At 44.2% G+C, this 23529-nt stretch overlaps 1 protein-coding gene across 2 annotated transcripts; it reads left to right on the forward strand.

Moving 5' to 3' along the window:
* Window positions 1–940: 940 nt before the first annotated feature.
* On the forward strand, window positions 941–23122 carry INO80C (INO80 complex subunit C). 2 transcript variants are annotated; one of them, XM_081078396.1, is made up of 5 exons: window positions 941–1321; window positions 11524–11634; window positions 12565–12676; window positions 13584–13651; window positions 18867–23122. In XM_081078396.1, exons 1-5 carry the CDS (start codon window positions 1166–1168, stop codon window positions 18996–18998), a joined length of 579 nt encoding a protein of 192 aa, XP_080934522.1. In that variant the 5' UTR covers window positions 941–1165; the 3' UTR covers window positions 18999–23122. The 2 variants fall into 2 exon arrangements, 1 of the variants encoding a protein (XP_080934522.1); XR_013995262.1 differs by having other exon boundaries at window positions 1075–1321; window positions 12565–13160; window positions 18867–19353.
* The last annotated feature ends 407 nt before the right edge of the window (window positions 23123–23529 follow it).

Raw genomic sequence — 23529 nt, forward strand, 5'->3', positions numbered from 1 at the left:
TCTGCAGCCTATTTCCTTCAAATATATGGATTCATCTATGGCACTTTCCTGTATTAGAACACAGTAGCTTCAACTAATTACTGCAGAGGGTTAGTCATTAATGATTCATTAAAAAATATTTACAACGTACCAATGACTTGCAAGGTACTGTGACCTGGGAAAGGTCAACAAAATATAACTGGCTTCTCTTCATAGAACTTACATTCTAGGAGAAGCCAAAAGACATTAACCAATTATAGCCCACAGTTTAAGTCATAAAGGTTCTGAAGTATAGCGCACTGTGGCAAACGAGGGGGGGTGTTCCACCAAAGTTCATAAACAGGTTTTGGCAGATCTGTGACCTTCTTGAAATCTATATGTAAAATTTTGTCTGTGCCTGTATTCATTTGGAGAGGAAGGATACTGTGTTTCCCCGAAAATAAGACCTAGCCAGACAGTCAGCTCTAATGCATCTTTGGAGCAAAAATTAAGACCCGATCTTATATAAAACCCGGTATTATATTATATATATTATATTATTATATTATACCCGGTCTCATATTACAGTAAAATAAGACCAGGTCTTATAATTTTTGATCCAAAAGACGCATTAGAACTGATTGTCCGGCTAGGTGTCATTGTCCGGGTAACAGGGTAGCATAGCTGACATGCTCAAAGAGGTCTGAGAACCACAAAAGGTTAAGAACCATCCAACCCTTCAAGTCCATTTGGGCAGGACTGATACACAAACTTCTTTCCCGGCAAAAGACAGTGACCAAGGCGAAAGCTAGCAGCACGGTGGTCTAATGCACTGAGACTGATCGTATTTTTATTCTTAGACATCAAAAGTTATCCACCTTCTCATTTAACGTGGGGGAAAATTTTTTTTTAAGCCCAGTTATTTTTTTAAAAAATCGCGAGATGTTCTATTCCCCAATCACTAGGGATTTCCAAGCACGTGGGAGAGCCAAAGTAGCAGGACGCGGGCCCGAGGACACCTTCCCGCCCTGACGGAATCGGCTGAACCGAGCTCCGCCTTTTAGGTTTGCCCGAGAGAAGTCAGCGAATCCAGTTAGGAGTCCAGGCCGGGTTTTCAAGCGTTAAGGCGGAAGTAACGGCGAGCCGGAAGCCGGGGCCGTCACAGGGAAAGAAGTGGGGAGGGGGAGGAGGAAGACTCAGGGTAGGAATGGCGGCTCAAATTCCACTTGTGGCCACCACTGCCACTCCGGGGATAGCCCGGAACAGCAAGAAGAGGCCAGCCAGTCCTTCCCATAACGGCAGCAGCGCCGGGGGATATAGCGCCAGTAAGAAGAAAAAATCGGCCGCGTCTAGCTTTGCGCAGGTACGCTGCAGCGCGACGCACCTGCGCGTGCCCGGTGGCCGTGCGGGGCGGGACGTGGGCTGACACGCGCGCGGCCGTGAGAGGCGGAGCGAAGGAGCGCGCTACGGAGTGGGCGCATGCGCAAGGCCAGGCTAGTGGGGGCGCATGCGCTGGGCTTGTGGTCTCACCTCTTCGGTAGATTGGTCCCTGGTGCGGATAAGACCTTTTGAGGCTCCAGCAAGGGATTTTCAGCAAAAAATTTTCAGCAGAGGAGTGGCTCGGTTAGATGACTGTTGTCTTGGTGCTTGTATTTTATTTAAAGTAATATGAGAGCAAAGGTGGAGTGTGTTCCTGTGTCTTTTCTAGCCACGTGGTGTGGCATTGTTCACCCAGAAAGATGTTTTAGGGATGGGAACGGCCTGCCGTTTCTCCCACTGGTCACTAATAGTGCTTCCCCCCGCTTTAAAAAGACTTCATTGAGGCATGACTTGCATACAGTAAAACGCACAAAAGGATGCAGATCAGTGACTTTATACCTGTGTACACTTACATGGCTACCCCTCACGTGAAGATAGCCTTCATAAGAGCCTCCTAAAACCCCCTGGTGACCCTTTCTAGGCAGTACTGTCTTCCCTCCCTGTCAGAGGTAACCACTGTTGTGACATTTCTTGCCAAATACTGATTTTGCATTTTTGAACAAAATATAAATGGACTCACACAGAACATAATATTCCTTGGGGTCTGTCGGGGTTTCTCCGTAAAAGTGTTCTTGAGAGTCGTTCATTCATTCGTGATATTACCTGTAGCAATATATCTGGTACATTGTGTAATTGCAGCACGTCTGATGGACGTTAGCGTTGTCTATAGTGTTTGGCTTATATGTATAAGCTACTCTACAAGTCTGTGTAGATACAGGCTTTTATTTCTCTTGGGTGAATGGACAGTAGTAGAATCACTGGACCATAAGATAGACACACATTTAACTCAGAAATTGTTGAACATTATTTCCCAACATAGTTGCACTGTTGTGCATTCTTACCAGCAAAGTATGAGAGTTCTAGTTGTTCTAAATCCTCAACAATACTTGTCATCGTCCCCCTTTAATTTCAGCCAATCTGATGGCTCTGTAGCTGTATCTCATTTTGGTTTTAATTTTCGTTTCTCTGATTACTTATTACTAATGATAGCAGTCACCTTTTCATATGCTTGTTGACCATTCCTGTATCTTGTGAAGTGCCTGATTTTTTTCTAATTGGGTCTTTTAAAAAAATTATTAATATTTAGGAGTTCTTTATATACTCTTGATTGGAGTCCTTTGCCCTTGTGACTACTTTCTTCCAGTGTGTGCCTGATGCATTTTGATATCCAGCTGTGCCACGACTGAGGAACGTAGCCGGTACATAGTGGGAGGAATGATTGTTTTGACTCTGAAGGTAGCATTGGTCCACTTCCCCCATAGCAAGCTTCAAAGAGTAGCCAGATGCCTTCAGGATGCTGGAAATTCCCAGTAACCCAACTTGGTGGAAACCACAAGTCTGCGGGCCTTAGCCCTCTCGCTGAGAGGATGGGCTGCCTGAGTACTCCCTGTGGGGCTTCTCCATGTCATCAGCCTCAGCAAACGCTCAGGCTGGAAAGAGTAGGGCATTCTCTGGGATAGTGAATTCTGTTGTCTTTAATGTCCTCTTCCCAGCTGGCGTTTAACTAATGAGTTATAGTTACCCTACTTCCACTCTCAGTATCCCATGAGGAAGGAAAAAACTTGGCTTCTGTTTCCAGAAAGGAGTCTTAGATATTTTTTTTCCTGCTCTACCATAGCCTTCCATCCTGGTTCCCTGTTTCACAGCATATACAGGCATTAGCACCGTGCTGCCCAGAGGGCTGCCTGGAGTCTGTCTGCGGTGACCTTTACCTACTCGTATGTCCCATGCTCAACCTTTCTGTTCTGTTTCAGTTCAATTCAACCAGCAAGAATTTATTGTATTTCTGTTATGTCCCCAGCATAATGCTTAAGACATTTCAAAGGATTATAGCTTGTCCCTGCCTTCCCAAAAATCTCCAAGGAGAAGAGAATGTTCATATATTGTATTAGTTTTCTTTTGCTTTTGTAACAAATTACCACGAATTAACGGCTTAAATGACCAATTTATTAGTTCATGGTTCTGTAGGTCAGAAGTGTTGGTTCTTCGTGACTGGTTTGGTTCTCTGCTCAGGCTATCACAAAGCTGAAATCTGTGTTGGCTGGGCTGGTTTCTTGGCTGGAGGCTCTGGGAGAAAATCTTTTTCTCAGGCTTATTCAGATTGTTGGCAGAATTCAGTTTTTTGCAGCCATAGGACTGAGGTCCCGCTCTCCTTGCTGGCTGTTTGCCACTGTCCTGGATTCCTTGCCACATGGCCTCCTTCATCTCCAAAGCCAGAAGAATTTCTCTTGCATCGAATCCTTCCCATGCTTCAAATATTTCTGACTTCTCCTGTTCCTGACCCCTGAACCCAGATTTAAAGTGTTTAAATCTGTGATTAGGGCATGACCACCTTGGAAATCTCCTTTGTTTAAGATCAGCTGACTTGAGACCTTAATCATATCTTCAAAAACCCTTCACAGTGGTACCCACATTAGTGTTTGCTTGAATTACTGGAAGAAGTGTGTGGACACCAGTGGTCAGGATTCTTCAGGGCCGTCTTAGAATTCTACCTACCACATATATGAAATAAGTAGGGAAATACAGTGATTTCTAACCATGTACCAAAGTTGACTATAGTATTCTCTTGTGTTGGTGCCCTAATATGGCGGGACGTAGGAAGATAAGGGCTCATGTAGGCAATGATAGAGGAGAGGTAGGGAGGAAGAGGGACTTGAGGTGGACTTTGCCGGGTGTCGGGTTTGGATGGAGAGGGCCTTCCAGGGTGGCAGCTGTACACAGGTATCAGATGGCTCAAGGTTTCGTCAGTGGGAAATGAGTGTTTTTTATATAAATGATTGAATTTTTTGAGTTAACAGGGACTTTACAGATCTTTCATCTAAATTTCCATACTTCAGTAGTTAGCTATTTTGTCATATAAAAAAAGTGTCTATAAAACTTTCATGGGATTTAAAAATGTACAAGGGATATTTACATAGATATTAGAGTGCTGTTTGAAATTGGTGAAATAATTTGATGGATTCTGAAGGTGGGTTTTGATTTCCAGAATGTACGTTCTATTTTCTAAAGTAAAATTGAGTGAATAGATGAAATTTAAAGGGCGTTATGCTCGGAAGTTCTCAGGAGTTGAAGGAAATATTTTGGATCCAAAAGTATTCTGATCAAAGCATTTATAGCGGTCTCCTTTACGTCAGTCCTAGGAAATAGTATTAAATAGAACTAAATAGAACTAATAGAACTAAAACAATTCTGTTTTGTTATTTCATCAGATGACTCTTTAATTCAGTAGAAATTACTAAGTGTTTATGCTTGCTAAATTGTACAAATTGTCATAGAATTACAATTCTGTGTTTGGATTTATATTTTCAGTGTAACTAATGTAGTTATTGATCAGTAAAGTCATAATCTGGAAAGTGTCCATCTCCTATTCATTCTGGTTGTGATACTTTGAAAATGATTAGTGTTAACTTGGGCTGGAGAACAGATACACTGTGCTAAGGTAAAGGATATCATGATAAATAATAATAGTTAATATTTAATGGTCTTTTACTATATACTAGGCACTGTTCCAAGCACTTTCTAAGTACTATCTCATTTAATCCTCAAAACAACCCTCTGTGAATTGTTACTCTACAAATAAAAGGACAGGAGCATAGAGAGTTTAAGGAACTTTCCCAAGGTCACACAGCTGAGTGTGGCAGAGTCAGAATTGGAACCCACGTAGGCTGTCTGGAGTCCACATTCTTTTTTCTTGACTGCCTCTTGATATCACTTTTGTCGGTCTACCTTAGAAGATGTAATTACATCTCTGATGTAACCAAATCCATGGTGCAGAGAAATGCTTTCTGGGGGAATTTTATTAGATATCAATATAAGGCATTTTAGACTTTCAAAATGCCTATTCACGTTGATAAAATCTACAGGCTAGGGTCAGCTCTTTGAATCTAGAATACTGTTAGATGTAAGTGGACATTTGATTTTTCAGTGTTAAGACAAAAGACATTTATTTCTCTGCTTTGTAACCAGACAGAATGTCCAAATTATCCTTAATTCTGAGTCAGTTGCGCAGGCTACTCTCTGGAGAGATGAAGCCATTTATTTGGGCTGCGCAGTTGGGTAGCAGTAAGGCTTCACTCACTTGTCTCAGTCCGGGGAAGGCCTGGCTTCTTTGATAGCATGCCAGTTTCCTCTTCCCTGGGGCTGACATTAGCTGTTTTAGTGCTAGGTGTTAATGTTTTTCCTCTTCTTAGGGTGGCATGTCTCGGTGTGGGATAGTTTGTCTCATAAAGTCTCTTAGTGTTACAGTGGTTTAGTGATATGGAAACTACATCATATTAAGTTTTATTTTATTGCATCCCTGGCTCACAGATTTAATCGTCCTTTTGACTGAAGGTCTCTCTCCTTCCCATACTGTCACTGATAGACACAGGAATCTCAGCTCTGCCGAAGCCCAGGAGAAGGGAAGAATGAGGGCGCAGTAACATGGAGGGTGGAGTTAAAGAGGAAAGAAAAGCAGAAAACCCAGTTCTGGGCCCTGAGTGGGGTATTCTTTTGGAGCCTGGTCAGAGGGAAGAGGGCCCTCACTGTTTCAGAGGCAGGGCGCAGCTCTGGACTGATTCAGGTCACTTCACCTTAGGACGGCTTCCTTTCTCTGCCCCGTCTTTAGCGTGAGTCCTCAGTGGGGCTCTGGCCTGCTGACAAGGGAAAAGAGGATGGAGTGGCCACACGAGCACAGCAGGAGAGGTTGGTTTTGAAAATGAGTGCATGAGTACGTCATCGTCATTCCCTGACTCTTCTCCAGCATGCCACCTGGAATGGTAATGCCGACTTCTGGCCCTCTCTTCCCGCCACTTGCCCGTCCTCTCGGCAGATGCACCTGCCCCATGGTGCGTCCTCTCTCTTGGCTGAGCTCCCGGACCTTCCAATCCAGAAGGACTTGGTGAGGTGCCTGCTTTTCTTAGTGGCTTCTGGGGCAGCACTGCCTGCCCAGGTTTCAATGAGGCATTTCTACCTGTCAGTGTTCTCCTGGGTCTCCCAAGGCTTGAGAACAGCCTACGTCAGAAGAATGCCCTGTACTCCTTCCCAGGATTTCACTGTGCCTTTGACCTTCTCCACTGGGAATCAGAGAAGAGACATGAACAGAAAGGGGAAAATGTAGTGTGTCAGTAGTTCAGGCAAAGAGATGAAGCTAATGCCCCTGCTTGGGGATGGCAGCACAGTGAGCTGGGTGTGTTCTGTGGTGGTTCTGTAATAACCATGGAGGCCTTGGGGCCTGGTTCTTCGTTCCCTTTGGCATCTTCTCTTTGCTTCTGTAGCAGTTCTGTTTGTTTCTTTTCTCCCAGAGGGAAACCACATTATATAAGTAGTTTTTCTTTATGAAAAACTCAATACAGTCGAAACTTAAAATGTGTATGGCCCCAGGAAATCTCTTTCACATTCCGCCTGTTTTCCCCGAGTTGTCCATAGCTGTCATGGTTCTTCTGTTCTGATGGGATGCTCACTGCGTAGTTCTTAGGGTTGTTATTCTCTCTCTCACTTAATTTAGGTCACCCTGTAGGCCCAGCCTCATGAAGCCCACACCCATCGGCCTTTCCTCCCTGAGGAGTCTTGTGGCACACCCTTAATAAATCGTTAGATTCCTCGGGAGAATGGCCCCTTCTAACACTGGCAGGTGACCTGCTCACCTCATGTGCCTCCTGGCCAGTGGGCCAAATTCCCTCCTTCTCCCCAGTGTGGCCACCTCTTAAAAGATCAGGTGACTGTCACTCTTCTCGACCTGCATGCCAGCTACGGCTTCCTCCTCAAGTTCCATAGAGCTCCTGGCTCTTGTGTTCGGGTTAACCTGTACAAACCAGTAACCAAACTGTTTTTCAAAGTGACTGCACCCTGTTACATTATCTGAAGCAATGTATGAGCGTTTTCATTTCTCCACATCCTTGCCAATACATGTTATTATGTTTTTGATTATAGCCATTTTATTGGGTGTGAAATACCTAACATCGCTGTGGTTTTGATTTACATTTCCCTAATGACTAATGATGTTGAGCATCTTTTCATGTGCTCACTGGCCATTTGTGTATCTTCTTTGAAGAAATGTTTTATTGAAATCTTTGCCCTTTTAAAAATGGAATTATTTGTCCTTTTGTCGTTGAGTCATAAGAGTTCTTTATATATTTGGATTAGTATTATTTATTTTGTTGCGCAAACTGTCCAGATTTGGCTAGTGGGAACTTTTCAGACTGGCTCCTGTTGCTTTAATATACCTCCATCATTTTTTGAGTGCTGTTAATGCACTGAGTTGTTTCCCCCCAAGATTCATCTGTTGTAGCCCTAACCCTAAGTACACCTCAGAATGTCACTGTATTTAGAGATAGGACCACTGAAGAGGTAATTAAGGCTAAATGAGGTCATAAGGGTGGGGCCCTAATCCAATTTGACAGGTTTCCTTATAAGAAGAGGGAGAGAGACCAGGGAGGCGCGTGGACAGAGGAAAGGCCATGGGAAGACACAGGGAGAAGATGACTGTCTACCAGTCAAGGAGAGAGGCCTCGGGAGAAATCAAGCCTGCTGGCACCTCCATCTTGGACTTCTGCTTTCCAGAACTGTGAGAAGAGACATTTCTGTTGTTTACATCACTCAGTCTGTGCTAATTTGTTATGGCGGCTCTAGCAAACTGATACAGTAGCTTTTCCTACTTTCTGGTACCACAAGGCTCATCTTATACTTTCCTGTCCCAGCCCTGGAATCAGCCATTTTTTTCAAGGATCACTAGATCTTGGAAAATAGTATTTAGAAACCAAGATCTGAACAATGACGTGCCTGTTGTTCATTGCTTCCAGCCTTGTCAATGGAGAGAGCTAGGAGATACAGGTCTGTGTGTGTAACAACACACCCCCAACACACTCGGCTCTGTATCATTTCTGTGTTTACCTATCTGTGTGTGTGAAAAACCGAGTTCATACTGACAACCTCTGAAAGCGAGGTTCTTTCTAGCTTTCCCTCATTCCGTATTTGCTTCATCTTAGAATACATATAGTGTCAGAATTACTAACCTGTACCCTTGTGAGAAACAAACCTACCAATTGTTTATGGTGCTTTTGCCTTTAACCTTAGGTTATATTGTCAAAATACTGTGTTTAAAGTGGCTTCTCCCTTCCTCCCCTTCAGTGTGCTTGTTCTTCATTCCAAATGCAGTTAGGTTGATTTGGTTTCGTTTGTATTCCATTTTCTCTGTCTGCTTGCTGCATCGTTGTTGGCTTTATTATTATTATTATTTCAGTATGTGAAACTTTAACATGGTTCAAAAGGGCAAAACTCTACAAAAAGTTCTACGTAGAGAAGTTTTACTCCTCTCTCTTCCCTTCCCGTCTCCTTGTCCTTTCCACCCTCTTCCCTTGTGCCCCATAGGTCACCAAGCCCGGTTGTTTCTGAATTATCCTTCCTGTGTTTCTTTGCGTTGGGTCCCTCCATCCCACCCGGAAACGATTCCTTACAGTGAACTCCTGAGCACATACATCTTAAATATTGACGCTGGTATTTAGTTAAGCCATGCTGTCTTCTCCCTTAACTCCAGTCACTCAGTCAGTTAACCTGTCAGTGAGGATTTGGTACTTACTCTGTGCCAGGCAGGGGACAGAAGACTGAGCCATAGAGTGAAGCAGATGTTTTGTCCCCTCTATGCATTCTCACTCTCTGACTCTACCCCTCCTCTAATCCACTCACCTGTCTCCTTTGTCTCTCCTTCTTCTCATCTGTTGTTCTCTGCCTATTTCAAAAGCTGCTGATTTTTCATGACTAAGACAATACAAACTATCAATCTTATATCCAACTTATCATAGATATTACTCAACACAAAATAGTCAATACAAAATAACATTGACAACGGGTTACACAGGTAACGTTGGTTAATGATTAAATGTGATGGGAAAAATCAAGTCTTCCTCATCATTGGGCCCCCAGGACACATGTACCTGGCAGAAATGCTGTGATCATGAGGGAAAAATCACAAGGGCAATAAAAGTTATGTACAAAATGCTAAGCTTAATTTTTGTTGTAAAATTAAATCTGACATGGACCAATCCTGATGAAAGTAATTTTGGTGAAACATAAATAAAAATGGAAAAATTGGATACATTTTGTACTGTATAGAAAATGACTCAATGGATTTTGCACCAGAAAATACAAAATACAGGATAGAGGGGGAACAAGAGGCGAGGCCAGAGAGAGGCTAAGGATTTGTTCCTAATCTCAAGGGCAGCAGGAGCCAATGACCGGTTGTACGTATGGGGGTGCAATCAAGCTTGCACTTAAAAGATCGTCACTGACTGTGCTGTAGAGAATGGAGTGGACAAGACGTGCACTACAGAATCACTCTTCTGAAGCTTATGCTGAGGAAAGTGCCAGATAAGGGCAAAGGACTGTGGGAAGGAGGAGTGGGTAGAGAGAGGGGGGAGGGAGAGAGGGAGGGAGGGAGGGAAGGAAGAGAAGAAAGACATCACTTGTGGCTATAGACAGTAGGAAAAGGAAGAAAAATTGGAGGCCTCTTAGTTCTTCGTGAGCTGACATTTGAGCTGGGTCTTGGAGGGGAGAAAAGTTAGGAAAGGCCCGGAATGGACTCCTTGGCTGGAGTCCAGGCCCATGTGCAGAGACCCTGGAGTGGAGTCTGGGCAGATGTGCGAGAAGACACTGTTCAGAGAACCATTGAGCAGAGTGAGTGGTCCCTGTCTCCCCGAGTCGTCGTCCTCCCACAGGGATGGTGGAGTGGCACACACACACACACACACACACACACACACACACACACACACACACACACAGAGCCAGATCTCTTACGCTGCTGCTGGGAGTGTAAGAGTGCAACCATTTAGGAAAATGATTTGGCAGTTTCTTATAAAGTTAAACATACGCTTACCCTATAACCCAGCCATTCCATTGCTAGGTATGTACCTAAGAGAAGTAAAAACACACGTCCGCACAAAGGCGTGTACGGATATTTCACAGCAGCCCTATTTATAATAGCTGAAGACTGAAAATGACCTAATTTCATCCACAGGAAAATGGGTAAAAAATCGTGGTACATCCGTACAGTAGAACACCATTCTGCTGAGTAGTATACAGATTCAGTGAAAGAAACTGCTTATCTGCATCAGCATGGATAAATCTCAGAAACTTTCTTCTGAGCTAAAGAAGCTAATGTGGTAGACAACAGAACAGTGCTTGCCCCTGAGGATGGAAGGTATTGACTCGGAAGAGGCATGAGGGAACTTTCTGGGATGATGTCAATGTCCTACATCTCCACAGGAACATGGGTTACACAAGTGGAAACATTTGGCAAAACTCATGAAACCTACACTTCAGATCTGTGCATTTCGCTCTATGTAAATTATATATCAATTAAGAAACAGTGTATTGCAGTCTGGGAAGATTGGAAATGGCGTTACAAATCAGAAGTGGTTTCTTACTATTTCTTGTTTTTCCTTTGTGATTGTTAGCTTCAAAGGTTTTTTTTGTTTTAAGGCATATTAGCCTGCTTGTCAGAGCTCTCCGGCCACAGCCAGCTGACCCTCTGGTTTCCTCGCCCTCTGTTCTCCTTCCTCAGAATGCCCACGTCCTGTTGTGCCCGTTAAGCAAACGAGCTCTAGCCTGGTTCCTGTAGCTGATGAGACCCTTAAAGGGGCTGAACTTTTCTGTCTTAATGTTTCAATGTATAGTTCGACAAGATCAGCAGGAACAGGGGCTGTGTGGTGTCATGGAGAGCCCGTTTTTTTCTGTAAATTGTGGATAAATAGTACTACCTTGTAGTAGTTGTCAGAGTTAAATGAGCCAGCTCAGGTGGACATATCTCTATGCTCGGCACATAGTGGGGCCAGAAAGCATGACAGCTGGGGTCCTGGCTGTCTCTCCTGTGGCTTCTGCACAGCAGGTGCTGCTGCCACTCTGGTGTGACCTCTGTGCAGCCACCTGCTGAGGCTCTGGACACACTGCCTTCCCTAAAGTGTCCTGTGGTATCATATGTCTTGTTGAGAGCTGAGTTAGGGAACGCATCTAAAAGAAACTGACTTCCTACTCTTCCTATTATATTTTAAGGGTATCAGCATGGAAGCCATGAGTGAAAATAAAATGGTGCCCTCTGATTTTAGCACAGGACCTATGGAAAAAACTGCTAAACCGTTGCCATTTAAGGATCTCAACTTTGTGGTAAGCATCTAAGGTATTTTATAAATAAAAAACCAAACCGCCACCCCTTGGCTTCTAATCGTGCTGGCCTGCAGCCCACGTGGCACGGCTATCCCCTTCTCCATCAATCCAGTTACCCCCTTCTCTGTCATGGACTGTTGTGGGAGGGGTGGAGGCAAGAGAAGAAGGGCACTTCCTTTAAGTAAATCTAAGCTATTGTGCAGTGAAGTAGAAATAGCACAATAGCTAAGATTTCTTCCTTTTGTTCCCGTGGGATATAATAAATTAGTGATTCAGATTACGCCATTAAAAGTTTATTTTTCATTAATTAGTTTTGAAAATACAATATTGCCAGTGCCTGCAACAGACTTTGGTATTCTTTTCTATTTTATTTTGTCACCTTCACAGGACAAAAGAAAGCAAAAATTTCCAGAAGTCTTGCCTGCTATGATTGTGCCTTACTTGGGTTTTCCAGGATCGCCAGTAATTTGCAAGGCAGAGACTTGCCCTCGGAAGGGCGTTTAGGGATGTGGTCATGAATTTAAATCTAACTTTGTCGTAAATTCATTTGAAAGTAATGAGAAATTCATGAGTGAATTTTATAAAGTTAGACCCAATAAAGGATGGGATTTTTTATGTGAATGCAGAAAATAATAATAATAACCTTTTATTTCTACTCCACTCAATCACTCACTCACTCACTCATGGGTTTTGACAATCCAAAAGCATTGTTTTTTATAAGTAAGGTTAAAGTGTACAGTGTAATAAGTAAGATTAAAGTTTACAGTATAATACTTTTTTTTAAAAAAAGCCTTATGATTGCTGACAGAATGAGGGTCATGACAGAATGCAGTTATGAATAAGCATAAATGTCAGATTCTGAAATGTCAGATTCTGAAATGGTAGTTTTCATTGATTTTTGTTTCTTCTAATCCATGCTTTCAATTCGAGCACTCAGGCCATGGTGGTGCAGTAGCTGGCAAGAAGAACAGAACCTGGAAGAACCTGAAACAAATCCTCGCTTCTGAAAGGGCATTGCCGTGGCAACTGAATGATCCGAACTGTGAGCTGTCTCGAGCCTTCTGGGAGTTTATAATGTTCAGACTCGTAACTTCTTATAACAGACCTATATTATTGTGTTTGCATGAATGTAGGAAACAATTTTTAGCTTAGGAATTACATAGTGCCATCAATACAGGGAAATGATGTGTACATTTTCTCATAACTTTATTAGTGTTGAACCTGTTTTGTCATGGATGTGTGGTTTTGAGAGTCACTGTTAACATTTCCATCTGGAGAAATAGGTCCTGATGTGATAATATTGGTGTTTCTGTTTGACAAACTTATTCAGACGTCTGCTCTTAAACTTTGTTTCCAAGAACAAGGTTGCCCAAGATTTAGGAGGTTTTTTACTGACCAACTTATAGGCCAGTTCTGTTTTTCTCTCTGAGCCGGTGTTTTTCAGAATAAACGCTTTACGCTGCAGTATTTCCAAATCTGTGTAAAGCACTGTTACATGTTCTGTGCAACTTCATTGGAAAGTACAGGTAAACGTCTTCACCTCCTGTCTCACTGCACGTCTTTCATGGGGTGACTCAGACGGCTGACAAGTGAGCTAGTCAGTTGTGTGGGTGTGGACCTTCCAGTGTCTGATGCTCAGATGCAGGCAGTGGGTTGTTTGGCATCTCATCACTGTCAGCCCATGTAGCCCGAGACGGTGAGAGTGGCTTGTGGGTAGATGAGCTGTCGATCGGTGGTTCTGTGTGGTGGGTCCCTGGGGCCAGGGCAGAGCTTGCTCTGGAGCCTGTACTTGGGCTGTGGCGTACTGCATCATTTCCCCAGAAAATTCTGTGAGTGCTTAATCACAAAGTAAAATTTAGATGAAAAGGGAAGGGAGCTGAATGTTTTAAAGCTTTAGTTAAAGCTTCCATTTTAGTTAGCTTCCTTTTCTTTCTTTTTCTCCCCTCCAGACTTCAATATTGATGCTCCTCCATCCTTCAAACCAGCTAAGAAGTATTCTGACGTTTCAGGTCTTCTGGTGAGTGTAATTACGTGTCAATGTCTATGACATTGAGTTGAAAGGAAGATGTCACAGTACTGTCTGCTTAGACTGTGTTGAATATTGACCACCGTGTGTCCTGCCTGGAGCCTGTATACTTTGAATAGGTAGTAGGTTTGTGCTGAAGCATTCATGCATTTATTGTAGAGTGGCTGCCCCTTGGGTCACCCAGGTGGGCAGCCTGGAGACTGGATTGCTCCAGAAAGCAGGAGACCCAAGTTTCACTTCCTCTTCCTCTGCTTGTTAACTATATGAAAGATACATACACACACACGTATATGTATACTTACATATGTATATACATACACATACATGTTATATGTTTCATGTATATGTTAACTACATTAAAAAATTATTTCTTTTTTACTGCTCAAGGTTTAAAAACTACCTGCAATTTAGAGATGATTGTATTTTTTTTTATAGGTTAAACAATCAGATAGTAGGGTAGGATTTTTTTTTTTTTTTAAAGATTTTATTGGGGAAAGGGAACAGGACTGTATTGGGGAACAGTGTGTACTTCCAGGACTTTTTTTTCCAAGTCAATTTGTTGTCCTTTCAATCTTAGTTGTGGAGGGTGCCGTTCAGCTTCAAGTTGTCCTTTCAGTCTTAGTTGTGGAGGGCGCAGCTCAGCTCCAGGTCCAGTTGCCGTTGCTAGTTGCAGGGGGCGCAGCCCACCATCCTTGCAGGAGTCGAGGAGTTGAACCGGCAATCTTTTGGTTGAGAGCCAACTGGCCCTTGTGGGAATCGAACCAGCGGCCTTCGGAGTTAGGAGCATGGAGCTCTAACTGCTTGAGCCACCGGGCCGGCCCGAGATGATTGTATTTTTTAAAAAATATTTAAACTTCTCTAAAGAGGCACTATGGTAAAGGTAGAGATTTTCAAACATATTTTAAGCACCAGAACCCCTTTTCCAAATGAAATCTTTTACAGAATCCCCTGGAACCTACTTATCCACTGTGGCCCCTTGTGGAGCTGGTCCTCTGTTCTTTTCCATACTCCCCACCCCAGTGACCCCCAAAGTGCTTCTGGGGAACACAGTTTGAAAACCAGCAGTATAGTTGGGTGAGTAGGACTTGGGCAAGTCGCGAAACCTGGAAAACCTGAGAGAGCCTCAGTCCTTTCTTTTCTGAATGTAGATGAAAGGTGGAACTTTCAGTTCGCCTTCTTCCTCCTTCTTTATCACTAGTTTGGAAGATGGGCTTTTTTCCATTCTTATAGAAATAATGAGTCATTTCACTTTCAAAAATTCATCCACATCATTTAAATGCTTTACATTTTTATGAAAATATGTGACTCCAACTTCTGTAACAAACTGACTAAATTAATGATACACATTTTACATTGGGAAGGGTTTCAGTTTTTATTTTTGAAAATAGTGTTAGTTATACTCTGAATTAGTCATAGATTTTAGCTTTTCCTCCAGAAAGCACACACTCCTCGGTGTTCTACAAACTTTTTAACATAGATCCTTAAAACACAATGATCCTAAAAAATGATAGGGAGAAGAAGTGCTATAAAATGGCATGTGTGTGTGGTGGGTTCTGGCATCCATTCATGGCATCCATCTCCTCTTAAAGGTCCCTTGAGGGGACTTCACCTTGAGAGAAATGTTGTAGCCTTATGCTGTCTCCTGTCTACTATCTGAAAATAGTTGCCTCATATACTTGACCCTTTTTAATAGTTGCAGAAGAGCTAGCTTGGCACCAGTTACTCTGTTATGACCCAAAGTGGAAATTCCTCCCTGTACCATTTTGCGCTGAGCTTGTAGAAGCTCAGTTTATGGCTTCTACTTGGAAGGTGCGCTCTTGGGTGGTAGCTTTATCCTTACCAGGCAGCTCATCGGCTACTGCAGCGGTTTTCCCACATTAGGAGGCCTGAGACACATCATGAGAAGCATTGTTCAGGCCCCTTTATGCCATTGGCAAAGGACTTGTCATGTTATACATAACCTAAAACCTCCTGTCCCACTGTATGTAGAATTAAGAAATTCTAAATATACAAAGAACTCTACCAAATAATTGAAAGAAAATCCCATAGAAGAATCGGCTAAAAGGATATGAATAGACAATTACGTGGAGGAAATACAGATGACCAATAAGTAGATGTTGAACCTCACTATTAATCAGGAAAAAGACTCATCAGGTAGGGAAGAAATGAACATGTTTGATTGTGTACAGTGTCACCAACACAGAGAAATGGATATCCTCGTACGTTGCTGTTTTGAGGTGGGAATCTAGAATACATTGGTATGGATTCTTCCTACTATTTGGCACTACCTACTGGGACAAAAAAGCAAAAGCCTATGACCCAGCAATGTGCCTTCTAGGCAGCTTCCTAGAGAAATAGTGTCTACAAGGAGCTTCATGCAGAACTGCTTCTGAGAAAATGTGTTAGCAAAATATTGGAAACAACATAAAGGTCAATCGATGGGAGGGGGTGTTTTCATACTCTGCTGAGAGCTTGATGTATATGTTAACAGCACGGATAAACTTCTAAGATGTATTATTTACCGAAAGGTACAAAGCAATATAGGCAGCATGATACCACCTAAGTAAAAATCAACACACACTCACGAAAAAATACAGGGTCATTTCCCTGCTGTGTTCACATACGTGTGTGAGGGTGTATATAAACAAGGTCTGGAAGGGTGCCTACATAACAATGGTTTCCTCAGGGAAGGCAAAGGACTTTGGATGGTAGACAGTGGTAGAAGGGGACTTGAGTCTTACTCATAATATTATCTTTTTCTAGAGGAAAATATATTCATCTGTTAATTTGTATAAATTAAAGTTACACAATTAAAAAATGAAGCCTAGCTCATATTTACGCTGACCCACCTGTTCCCAGCAGGCCAAGTGACTGTTTCCCCTGTGCTGGGCATGGCAGGGAGGCATGCGGGGGTCACCTGTGTGTAATCATTGTTACAAAGCTATGGAAAGTATTGCGGCTCTGGGAGAGATGGGGGAGCAGTGAACACTGCCTGTCACTCCACAGCGCAGTGAGGGAGGCCTCAAAGCTGCTGCCTGCCATCCTGGGAGGCGGCCTTTGTTTCATTCAGGCTCCAGGGCTGGAATCCGGAGTAGGTTCTGACTGCAGGAGTGCAGTTCTTTACTTGTTCAACTCTGTGGTGTCACGTGGTGTCCTCCCCTCTGTTCAGAATACTAGGTCAGGTCCAGTCTGTGCAAGTTCTTGTTGGTGACCTTTTGGTTGGTGCCACAGTATCTCTGTATTCTGCATTATTTATTCAGTTGCCTTGGCAGTGAGGTCTGAACTTGGGCAGGCTGGCTCAGCACAGCTTGGTGGTAGGAGTAAGGCCTCCCAGGAACGAAGCCTGCTGGGCTGGTTCCTATATGGAGACTGGCTGATCAAAGCCCGCTGCCGTGCCTGCGCCCCTGCTGGGAAACACAGGACAGCTCCCCCGCCAGCTAGTTCATCTAACTGCCTCGCGGCCAGGAGCCTCCAAAGGGACTTGTTGCTGTTTCTCTATTGAAGCCTTCCTTTATATTACTGTCATTGAAGGAAATGTGGTACAGGAAGGCAACATCTAGATCAAGCCAAAGGATCAAAGTTTTATTTTATTATAGAGCTTTAATCAATCTTAGTTTTTTAGAAATAACCCCCCTTCCTGACACGCATTTGGATGTTAAATACCTAAGGAGGTCCCCAGTGATGGAGCTGAAGACTTTAAGAGTATGAGAAACCTATGACTCAGTTCCCCTCAGCTCGTTGCTTCTTTAGTCCCCTCCCTGATTAAATCACAGTGTAGCTGCGCCTCGGTCCACAGAGATGACCAACCTCAGAGCAGACAATCCACAATGGAGTAATTGGACGTTATCTGTCTAGACTTTAATGGCATCTTATATAATTTTTTAAAAAAGCTCCAAATGACTCACTCTCATGTTTTCTGCTTCAAAATGTGCGGAAGACATGTGCCTTGAGGTATATAGTGAGTGGATTATTGTCTCCACTCTGCATGTGGGAAAACCAGACCAGAAGAGAATTTTGATACGGAAACAAGGTCTCTTTTCTGTGATGGTCCTGATTGTCCATTTGTTCATTCATTCATTCATTCATTCATTCATCATTTGCTGTGCAAACACTGAGAAGGCCCACCGTGAGCTCTGCATTGCACTGGGAGCTGGGATTCAATGATAAGCACACCACAGGCTTCCTGCCTCAGGAAATGCAAATAAAAGCAATGGAGATAGCATTCCACAGGAGACACATACGGTGAGGTGACAGGTGACCGTGAGGGGTTCCTGACCTCCTGTGGGGAGGCAGATAAGGCTTCCCTGATGACGGGACTCGGGGCTGAGTCCTAAAGGATAAACACGTGAGTACTGAGCGCAGCGGGCCAGGCTGGGGGCCCCTCCAAAGGAACGGGCAGGTGGGGCAGGACAGGAGGGAAGGGCTTAGAGCCAGGGTAGTTGGAACCAGCGAGTGAGGACATGTGGGAGGAGGAGGCTCGGGAAAGAGGAGGGCCGGGCCTGCTGGTTAAGCACTGAGGAGCCAGGCTGAGGACTTCGGCCTTTGTCCCGGGAACAGAGAAGAGCCAGTGAGAGGTTTCATGAAGACAAAATGAGCAGAAGTACAAGTAGCAAAGACGACCCTGACTGCAGTTGTAGGATGGCCATCCCTTCCAGTGCAAGAGTGGGTATGGGTGGCCAGTCCAGCACTGCAGTGGAACCCAGGAAGCCGTGTAAATGGCAAGGGGAGGGGCGGGAAGAGTGGAGAAGAGTGCACTGGGAGCAGGGAGGGTGGCAGGGAGAAGCGGGTGTGCCAGCGTGCTTGGAGGTGCCTCTCCCTGCTTTGGGGAGCAGAGCTGGAACTTTTGTTTGAAGCGGATGGGAGTTTGAAGGCAGGGATCGGAGGGATGATCATGAATTCAGTTTTGGACCTGTTGCTTGTAGCCCTTGAGGCAGCAACCAGAAGAATCCTAGTGTCTGATATTCTTATTCCTCTTCCTCCCATCCATAAGCTGAAGTATTTCTCAAGTCTGGGAAGATTAACAAGTTTTTGCCAAAGTGAGCAATTTAGTGTTCTTGGTGACAGAGTAAGACATGATGAAAATATATTTCACTTTCAGTAAAATTGAAAAAAAAAATTAAACTTGAACTTAAAATATTCCTCACCACCACCACCACCACCACCACCACCAATTCTGTGCCCTTCTCTGTGCCTGTTTCCCACCCAGGCCAACTACACTGACCCCCAGAGCAAGCTTCGCTTCAGCACCATTGAAGAATTTTCCTACATTCGGAGGCTGCCATCTGACGTTGTCACAGGTTACCTGGCCCTGAGAAAGGCCACAAGCATCGTTCCCTAAGCCTTGAGAAGTGAAGGTGAAGTGCAAAACTGTTTCAGAAGCAGACTTTGGACTCATGGTTTTGTTTCATGGAGACAAACTCATTTTGCTGTCAATCTGGATATGTCAGTGTTGTGTCTTGGAAAGGAGGTTTGGCTTTAATTTAAGCGATTTTTTTTTCCCTCTATGATTTTCCTCCAAGTGTGATATTTCCTGTTGAATTGAATTATACTTCATTTGTTGCCTCACGTAAAGTTGTTTGACAAGAAAATACAAAATTGTGCTTTTAATTTAACCCAAGTACATCCCCGAATTTTGGCTTCAAAGTTGTGAACTCTCTTATAACACATTTAAAGTCTCTGTAATGAATCCTGGCAACACGGCTGGATTATTTCTGGTCCTAGTGACTCCTTCTTTCGAGCGTAGTTTTTCTCTTAGATCAGAATGCTTGGAAGAAGCCCAAGATTTGGACTGGAGCAAAAAGGGCTGCGTAACTCATCTTGTCACACTGGGCCGGTCCTCTCGCCCTGTGTCTCCGCCTGAGAATCAGTCTCTTCCCAGCCTCCAGAACCAAGAGGGATATGTATCTGTTATTTAAGTCACCCAGTCTGTGGCATTTCGTTGCAGCAGGCCAAGCTGACTAAAACCCATTTCTGGAGGTGTGGGTATAAACATTAACACCCCTTCCAAGAAGGGCTTTTGTCCTGATCCAGGATGCGGTCCTTTGAGCAAAGCCTGTTCCGGAATGACAGTGTTTGCTCCACCATCCTATGGAAAGAACTCCGGGGCCAGAAGGAGAGTGTGGAGGTGTGCCCCAAGCCTCTCTGAGCCCTGCTCCCCCAGTTCTCTAGGGAAGACAGTGGAAATAGACCTTGGGGTGTCTGGGCCAGAACTGCCTCTACTTTGGGGGTTAGGCACCCAGGTGCCTTTTCTTTCTGAGAGAAAGCCCCTCCTGTACCCCCATTCCAGGCTTAGAGAAAAGAAAAACAAAGCTGTGAGTCAGCTGAGAGAGCAGCCAGCTGGGCAGGTGGCAGCTGCCCGGAACCCGGCTTCCTTTTCTCCAGACGTAAAGCAGCCCCTGTGTTATTCAGCACCTTCTCAATATCTAGTGGAAAATGCTGGAGGGGTGCTGTGTGACTTCCCACCCCCACAAAAAGGGACTGAGGTGATGGCAGGAGAGGTGGGGAACCTTCCCTAAGCCCGTGAGTGCTAAGGCGTTTGAGCCTCTGGTGCAGGGTCCTCAAACTTGAATCTGAATTACCTGCGGCCTTGTGGTAACAGACTGGGCGTCTGATCCAGGTCGGGGGTGTGGCCCCGGAATTTGCACTTCTACCAACGGCGCTGATGTTACTGGTCCAAGGACCTCACATTAAAACCCACAGCTGAAACTGAAGTTCTCTGAGACCAGAGGCTGCTTGGGTGCCTCTCGCTCCTGCACTTCTTGCCAGCAGTCAGCATAGGAAAATGCCCCAGTTTCCCTTTTGGTGAAAGGGAGTACGTGAGCCAAGGGCCCTTCCTGCTTTGCTTCTACCTTCTATGATACAATGAAAACTTGGGGCAGGTGCACTTTTTTCCCATGAAGGTCCCCCAAATTGGATAGAGCCCCACTGACACTATTCTAACACTTGACTGCTGACTGCTAGGTGCTACTTCAGACCTGCCTGTTCAGTCTCCTGGGCCAGGATCCAAGATGAAAAAGAATCCCCGCCCTGTATATGTTCACCGTGGGGGCCCACCAACTGTTGCCCCTGCAGGCCTCTCAGAGTTTCTGGGAGTGTGTGTGCCGGGAACCCTCTTTCAGAGTCACCTGGGAGTCACTGAAATGCAGATTCCTGGGCCACACATTGTAGACCTGACCTACGCAGGGAATGGGGCCCAGGCATCTGCATTTGATAAATACCGTGAATGTGACTCACAGAAGTGTGAGAACTGCCACTTGCAGGCAGAGGGGAAGCACATGTGCCGGACACCTGGCTCCCTTCTTTCCTGTTCCCCTACTGGGCTGTCCTTGCCAGTCTCTTTTTGACGGAGAACTGAGTTCCGAAGGTCAGGTCATTCCACTCACCCCAAGCAACAGGGGGCCCGAGCTGAGCCAAACTAAACTTCAAGTTGTGACCAGGTCCAACAATCAGTCCTCCTACAGATTTTGGAACAGGCGGGCAATCTTGTGCTCCAGTTGCCTTTGCTGTCCATGCCTGACCCAGCGGTTCTCAGCCCTTGCTGCATGTTAGCTTCACCTCTGTCTGGGGAGGGGGGAAGGAAGCGGCGGATTCTGATTCAACTGGCCTGAGCTGGGGCCTGGGCAGAGTCTTTTTTAAACTCCTCAGGTGAGTCTTATGTGCAGCCAGTGTTGAGAACCCTTGCTGTAACTACAAAGAGAGTATTTCACATAGGGTATGTTTTCTTCACAGATCAGCTGGCTGTTTCCATCTCAGGACCATGGGCAATTTGGAGGGGGCGGGTGTGTGTGTGTTTAGGATTCCTTTTTACACAGCCTCCCAGCACAGTAGTTGTAAACATGAATGCCACTAATGACTTCTTCCTCTTCCATCTTTAGCCCCTACCTTCAGTCAGCCCCAAATCCCCTCTTCTTTTATCACATTCCTCCTCCATCCGCCCTGTTCCTACTCAACGTCAGGACCACATCACTTCTTGCCTGGACATTTTAGTGTCCTCCTAACTGCTCTTTCTGATAGGCTGATCTTCACCCCTCTACTTTCCCTTATGTCATCAGAGGGCCTTTCCACAACTTTGGATGAGAACTTGACTTTGCCTACCATGGCATATCTACTGGTGATTCTGTCTCAGATACCTTGTTAATTCTGGCATTGGCCTGTAGGACCCAAAGGATAAAGTCAGCCTCTTGAAAGAGAAAACAATTAGCTGAGAAACCAGATTGTTTCCTTAAAACGAAACTGAAGTCCAATCTGCTCTAAGTGGAGTTGAACTCTTTCCCAATATCTGATACTTGTCTTCACTTTCAGAGGAGAGCGATCTATTATTGGTGTAGGGACAGAGTCCCAGGGACCAGTTTCCAGGCTCTCACCCTCATATAAAGGTGCTGGCTCGGTTATTAGATGGCCGTCAGCTGTAACCAGTTAGCCATTAGCCACTAATATAACTGCCGTGGCTACCCTGGCAAGGGAGTTGGTTGGTTGGTTGACAGAGAAGCAGATGGCAGGGTGTGGGTCGTGTGGCTCCTGCCTCTTGTATCTCCAACCCAGCCGCCAGCGAGACTACAGTGGTATGACTCCCTATCTATGGCTCCATGGGTGTTTCTTTTTGGCCTCACCATATTCTGCGTTCTGGTGCGAGGAGTGGGATCTGAGACCCCGCATGACAATTGGGCATAGTTTAGAACTGCCTGTCATGTTGGACAAATGCTTTCCAGAGCATGGAGCAGTCTGTGTGACTGACGGGGACCCATTTTGCCCCCATCTCCCAAGTTAAAGCATGCATGCATCTGGATTTTGAATATATTTTGTAATTGGGCCTAAAGAGTTTTCAATGAGGAATCTCTCATTTTTGAATCCCTGGCCATTGGAGACATCAGACTCTTGATTCTGTTTCTAATGACTTATAACTGTGAGTTGGGAGTGCTTAGCTTAGTAAAAATAAAGGGTAAAGAAAGAAACCAATGGAGTCTGAAGTAAATAAACCTGACGAAATTGGACAGATACTTTGGGAAGAGATTAAAAATGAAGTCCTCTTACAAATGCATGAGATGATTAGTGTTATTTAAAATAACGTTCTATCTGATAGAAATGTGTGGGCCCTATTTGGATCCTGATTCAAACAAAAAAAATCTTTGAGACAATTGGAAATTTGATATTTGATGATATTTAGGAACTTTATGGATACTTTTAGTTGTAAAAATGGTCTGATAATGTTAAAAGATTCATATCTTTTAGAAACACATACTGAAATATTTATGGATGGAATGATAATATCTGGGATTTGCTTCAGGATAATATGGGAGAGAGGAAGTGGATGGGGAGTAGTGTTGAAACAGATTGGCTGTGAGTCAGTAATTGTTGAAACTGAGTGATGGGTACACAGAGGTTCATTATACTATCCTACTTTCATATGTTTGAATTTCTCCATAATAAAAAGAGTTTTAAAAAACATGTGATGTTTTTATTTCTAAACATTGTGATGTATTTTTTACCTGAAAGTGGTGGTCTGCATTAGCTTGAAGTGGCTTGTGGAAGCTAAAAGTTTGAGAAATGCTGCCTGAATAGTATGAGGTCTTGAATAGAGGGAATACCCATGCCTAAAGCATTTCACAAAGAATGGGTTGAAAGAAAAGAACCACAAGGCAGGTGAAGTTCCTGCCTTGATGTTCTTAACAGAGGTCTTCATGTGAGTTCTGTTGGCTGTAAGAATATTTCCTGTGTAGAGGTAGACATGGGAGTGGAGAGGCCAAAAGTTTCTCCTGGGGTATAAATAAATTGTGCTAGAGTTGGTTTGGGATGCATTAGAATGACTGATTATGGTTTGAGAAAATACCTGTTGATCAACTTCCTGATAGAATCTGCAATATTTTTATATC

Source organism: Rhinolophus hipposideros (genome assembly GCF_964194185.1).
Source record: "Rhinolophus hipposideros genome assembly, chromosome: 17".
In the NCBI taxonomy this organism is placed as follows: Eukaryota; Metazoa; Chordata; class Mammalia; order Chiroptera; family Rhinolophidae; genus Rhinolophus; species Rhinolophus hipposideros.

Excerpts from the sequence above, each read along its gene's own strand:
- INO80C (XM_081078396.1), top strand. The coding sequence starts at position 1,166 with ATGGCGGCTCAAATTCCACTTGTGGCCACCACTGCCACTCCGGGGATA. Across the intron at positions 1,322-11,523 it reads CCGCGTCTAGCTTTGCGCAG|GGTATCAGCATGGAAGCCAT; the intron begins GTACGCTGCAGC and ends TTATATTTTAAG. Across the intron at positions 13,652-18,866 it reads CTGACGTTTCAGGTCTTCTG|GCCAACTACACTGACCCCCA; the intron begins GTGAGTGTAATT and ends TTTCCCACCCAG.